We start from the raw sequence: 5,391 nt of genomic DNA on the forward strand, positions 1-5,391 counted from the left end.
ATGAGCTGCCCCTCCCCTACAGGAGAGGTTGCCATTTTATAGAGCCTAAAATATGACGGTATACAGTGGGCTGGGGTGGCCATTCCATAAACTCAGAAATCTAAGGAAGGTGCTTTTAGTGTCTTGGGTATTTGGGCTGAGGAATTGCTATTGCTCTGAGCTAGCCCTTTGTGGGAGAAAGGGTTAATGTCCAAGCTCAACCAGGTCCTGAATTTAGGCACTATCAAGCCTCCCAAGGTGTCATTTCCCACAAAAGACCCCCACCAGCCCTTCCTTCCTTTGAACTGGCTGTGTTTTGGTACAGCTGGAGTTTTTCTTTTGCACCTGGTGGCTGAAGCCCCAGGGAGTTCTCAAAGAAGTCAGTTGTGGAATTACTGATCTAACATAAATTTGTAACTTCACCATCAGATCAGCCTCCATGTCTGAGGACTGGAAAGTAGCCAATGTAATGTTCATTTTTAAAAAGGGATCCAGGGACCATCCTGCAAATTAAAGGTCAATTAGCTTAGCGTCTGTCCTTGTGAAAACTGGTGAGAAGTATTGTTAAGCATAATATAACCAAGCATGTGGAAGAACAAGCCCTACAGAACCAGCAAGGCTTCTGCAGGGCCAAGTCCAGTTTCACAAACCTATTAGAGCTCTTGGGGAGTGTCAACAGGCCATCTAGACAGGTCAAGATGGTTGAGATACTGTGCTTGGACAAAGTCCCTTACTAAATACTCCAGAGTAAGTTTAGCAGTCATGGGGTAAGAGGAGAGGACCTCTTGTGGTTCAGGAATTGGTTAGCTTGCAGGAAGCAAAGAAGGAATAAATTGATAGTTCTCTAAATGGAGAGATGCAGGAAGTAGAGTCCCCCAAGGGTCGGTATTGGGAACTGTGCTTTTTAACATAATCATAAATGATCTAGTGTTAGGAATGAGCAGTGAGGTGGGCAAGTTTGCTGATGATTGAAAGAGATGATGAAGAGCTTCAAAAAGACCTTGCCCAACATAATGGGTGCTACATTGGCAAAAGCAATGTAATGCAAACAAGTGTAAAATGATGCATGTTGGGGCCAAAAATCTGAATTTCACATATCTACCATGGGATCTGAACTGGCAGTGACTGAAGAGGAATGAGACCTTTGGGTCATAGTAGACAGCATGAGTCCGATGTTGGTGCAGGGTGAAGCGGCTAAAAAAACAAAAGTTCTGCGCTAGGGATCATCAGCAAAGGAAATGAAAACAAAGCTGCTGATACAATGCTGTTGAATAAATCTAAGGTGTGACTGTACTTGCAGTAATGTGTACAGCTCTGGTTGCCTCACCTCCAAGAGGACACTAGAGTTGGGAAAGGTTCAGAAAAGGGCAGCCAAAATGATCCAGGGGCTCGAGAGACTCCCTTGTGCATAATGGTAGTGGCACTTGGGACTTGAGTGTTTAGAGAAAAGGCAAGTGAGATGTGACAGAGAAATTTATAAAATAATGCACGACATGGAGAAAGTTGGTAGAGAAAATGTTTTCTCCCTTTCTCATAAGGGAGGAAAACTAGGAACTCCTGGGCATCCAGTGAAGTTGAATGTTGGAAGATTCATGACGGATAAAATGAAGTGCAGCAGATTAGACAAATTCCTTGAGGAAGAGAGGGCTATCGAGGGCTGGCTACCCTCTGCCTCCACGCTCATGGGCAGCCAATGCTTCTGAATGTCAATTGCTAGGAACCGCAGGAGGGAAGGGGCTCTTGCGCCCCATTCGTGCTTGCAGGTTTGGCCACTGTGAGAACAGGGGGCTGCTCTGATCCGGCAGGCTGCTCTGATGTTCGATTCCTCTGAGATGACCAGCTGAGCGAAGCGGTGGTGTTGTTTTTTGAACGTCTGACTACCAGGCACGTCATAATGTCATCAGGCGATTGACGCTGTCCCTGTCCAACAGGAAGCGAGCGCAGCAGCCAGCTGGCGCTGGAGAGGCGGCTCCTTCCCCATCGCCTCGCCCCTCAACGGCCTGAGCAGCCGCTCTCCCTTCCTTCCTTCCTTCCCCTCCGCCTTCCATGCCCCGGGAGCAGGCGCGAGCGAGCGAGCCCCTGAGCGCGTGCAGAGTTCCGCGCGCCCGCCCCGTCCCCGCGTCTTCCGCGCCCCTGGCGAGGATGTCCTCGCTGGCGGCTGGTCTTGGGGCGGAGGACGAGGAGGTGGCGGCGGTGCTGGGCGGCGGGGGCTGGCCGGTGGTGGCGCCGCCGCCGCAGGGCCGCGATCTGGAGCCGGCGCGCCTGCGGAGGAACACTTGCTACATCGTCCTGGCCGTCCTGCTCAACGAGGAGGTGCGGCTGCGGGACGGGAGGAGAAACTGATGCTGCGGCTGTTCTCGGGGTGGGGGGAGGCGCTCCCCTCTCTCCCTTGCTTTGCCCAGCGTTGCCCGCTTGCCCAGGACCCCCCAGGCTGGACGTGGCTGGCTTGCCTTGGCCCCTCGACGGCGCGCCAGGCAAAGCAACGCAGCCAGATTGCTTTGCAGCATCCACAAGCCCGCACGCACGGAGGCGGGGGGGGGGGCGCCGTCCTTTTCCTTGCCCCTTCCTGACAGCCCCCCTCCCATATGTCTATATATCTTTCCTCGCCCCCTTCCCCAACAGGGAGAAGTTCTGATGATGCAGGAGGCCAAGCGGGAGTGCCACGGGCGGTGGTACCTGCCTGCGGGGCGGATGGAGCCCCGGGAGACCATCGTGGAGGCCATGCGGAGGGAGGTCCAAGAAGAGACGGGCTTGCAGTGCCAGCCCCTCACCCTGCTGGCCGTGGAGGAGAGGGGCCCCGCCTGGATCCGCTTCGTCTTCCTCGCCCGACCCACCGGTGCTGGCCCGGACGCATCTAAGGGGGGCTTGGAGCGGGTTGGGAGGTCGGGGTTATCCCCTTGGCAAGAGGTGCCCTGCTTCGATGCATGCAAGGACGATGCACCTGGGCAGACCCAGCCGGGGCTGCAACAACAGCAGAGGAATTCAGGAAGCCTGCTGGGCCTCCCTAGACCCAGGACATGCATTTGCAAAAGTTGATTTGCATGCAGAGATGCCCATCTGGGGCGCAGTGCTTCCAAAACTTCTTCAATGCTATCCTATAGAGAGCATTATCCAGAACAGCAGCTTGCACCACCCACTAAGGAAGATAATAAGACACACAAAAAATCAAAACAGTAAGAATTAGTTGCACATTTATTCAAAAAAATTAAACACATGCTCTGATCCAATCTTGCAGCTTAAAATATATATACAACAAAGAATTTTGCATGAAAAGTATTTTTATACATTCTTACTAACAAAAACATACAGATGAAGGAAATTTATAGCATGAAATGTCTGCATTTATGTACTTCCCAAACATACACAAAACTTCACAGATGGACAGTAACTAATTTATAACAAAATTAATAGCTGTTAGCAATAATTGGCTATCTGGCGACTTGTGATAATTTAGAATCCTAAAGACAAACAAATGCGACCAAACAAAATAGCTTTGAAAGCAGTAAGAGCAGTAAATACGAAGGAAGGTGTTTCACTTGAGGTGCCAGCCTGGTCAATCCTAAATAAGCCATCAATGCCCTCCCCTCAGAGGGGCCCGCCTCCAGTCCCCCCTTGCTGCCTCTTAGCATCCTCCCAGGTAATCCTGTCGCCTCCCCCCCCCCCCCGGACATTACCACCCACTGTGGGAACCACTGGTCTGAGTTCTCGCTGGCCTTGGGCCTTTCAGCATTTTCACCAGCCCTGTAAGTCTTATGAAGAAGGGACCCAGGACAGGGGCAGGAGATCTGGGACCCAGGGCAAAAGTGCTGGGCCCTAACAGTGCCTTTGCAAAGCATGAATCCCTTCTCCAAGCTGGGGCTCCGTGTTTTTCCCTTCCCCAGTGAAGGACAAAGCATTAAACTGGGCAAGAAGTAGGGTGTCCTGGTGTGGCTGAGTTCCAAGGCCACTTCTGAACATCTGGAGTGTTTTTGGGGTGGGGGGTCAGACTGGATGAGTCCCTTCTGATTCTTGGGGTCTTGGACCCAGTGAGGACTTCAATCTAATTAGAGGAGGTTGCTAAGCAAGTTTCTCTGGAAGGTAATGGCCTTCACATGTATCCTAAAAACACCCGTCTCCAAGGAAAGTGAACCTTGGATCGGGTTGGCATATAGCCGAGAAAATCCATCCTTGTGGGTGCACACACATGGCACAATTGTCTCGACTCCCACCTAACCCCGGGCTGCTTCCCTCTTCCAGGTGGTGCCTTGAAGAGCCTTCAGGAAGCTGACGCGGAATCCCTGCAGGCCCAGTGGTGGAACCGGGAGACGCCCTCCCTGCCTCTGCGTTCCCGGGACATCTTGCCCTTAATAGAGCTGGCTCTGCGGTACCAAGCCAGCCCGGCCCACCCGCGAACGCTGCCCGTGGAGCTGCCTTGCGCCTTCATCTGCCAGCGGCTGCTGCTTGTCTGCGTTGGCAGCAGTGGCGACTTGTGGGTGCTTCAGGGGACAGCGGGGGCTCCAGGCCTTCCTCTGGCCACAAGTGGCCTGGCTCCCTCACAGCTGGGCCACAGGCTCCTGGGGGACATCCAGCGCCTACTCCAGGACTCCCTGCCACACCCCCAGGTGCCTGTCCGCATCCACGGCCTGCTTGGAGTCCAGCATCTCGGGAAGGAGCCCGGGCAGAGCGATGGGATCTGCTTCAACGTCATGGCGGCTGTAGGCGACAAGGGACGGTGGCTGAATGAAGCGCCCCCGGCGTTGCAGAGTGGAGCCTTCCTCTGGCGGAAGGTGGAGGATGAGGCCCTGCGGAGCCGAATCCTGCAGAGGCTTGATGAAGAGTCCTTTGTCCCCATTCACAGCTGAACCACCCCCGTCGAGATACGGGGTGTGTACTTTGGTGACTTGGGCCAGGCGAGGGTCCCTGGGGGAGCCTCAGCTGGGTCAAAAATGCTCGCTGTTTGCTGGAATGAGGGACGTTGGGAGTCTGTGGTGCCACAGAGGGCACCTTGCATTGGTGCCTTTGCAGGAAACGTCACAACAGCTGAGGGCTTGATGGCGCCTGAACTCTGGAACCGGCCAGGAGTATTAACCTTTTCTTGCTCCAGAGTGCCAGCTCACAGCTGTGATTCTTCCACCTTTCCACACCAGGAGCATGGCAATGCCTGTGCATGCCACCCCCAAATGCCCAGCTTCTGGGTTCTCCCCACAGCTGCAAGAAAAAGGACCTTGACAGGAGGAGCTTAGAGCTCTTGCCACCCTTATGGATGATTTGCAGCCTTGTAGAATCCAGCCAGGCTTGGTAAAAATAAAACAAAAAGGCTACTTTCCCCCCGTGTTCTACTGTTTGTTTCTGCATGTTCTTCTTGTTTGTAAATGAGAAAAGGGGGCTCAGCGACTTCCCACAGGTCCTAAACATGAGCGTGAGCAAAGCCAG

The 5,391-nt window shown here is 53.5% G+C and overlaps 1 protein-coding gene across 1 annotated transcript; it reads left to right on the plus strand.

Annotated features, from left to right (window-relative positions):
* Window positions 1-1,734: 1,734 nt before the first annotated feature.
* NUDT18 (nudix hydrolase 18) lies at window positions 1,735-5,289 on the plus strand. The gene is made up of 3 exons (XM_083753365.1): window positions 1,735-2,292; window positions 2,602-2,815; window positions 4,216-5,289. The coding sequence occupies exons 1-3, from the start codon at window positions 2,026-2,028 to the stop codon at window positions 4,818-4,820; spliced, it is 1,086 nt and encodes a 361-aa protein (XP_083609491.1). The 5' UTR covers window positions 1,735-2,025; the 3' UTR covers window positions 4,821-5,289.
* The last annotated feature ends 102 nt before the right edge of the window (window positions 5,290-5,391 follow it).

The sequence above is a fragment of the Podarcis gaigeae genome (assembly GCF_964106915.1).
Source record: "Podarcis gaigeae genome assembly, chromosome: 8".
NCBI classification, from domain to species: domain Eukaryota; kingdom Metazoa; phylum Chordata; class Lepidosauria; order Squamata; family Lacertidae; genus Podarcis; species Podarcis gaigeae.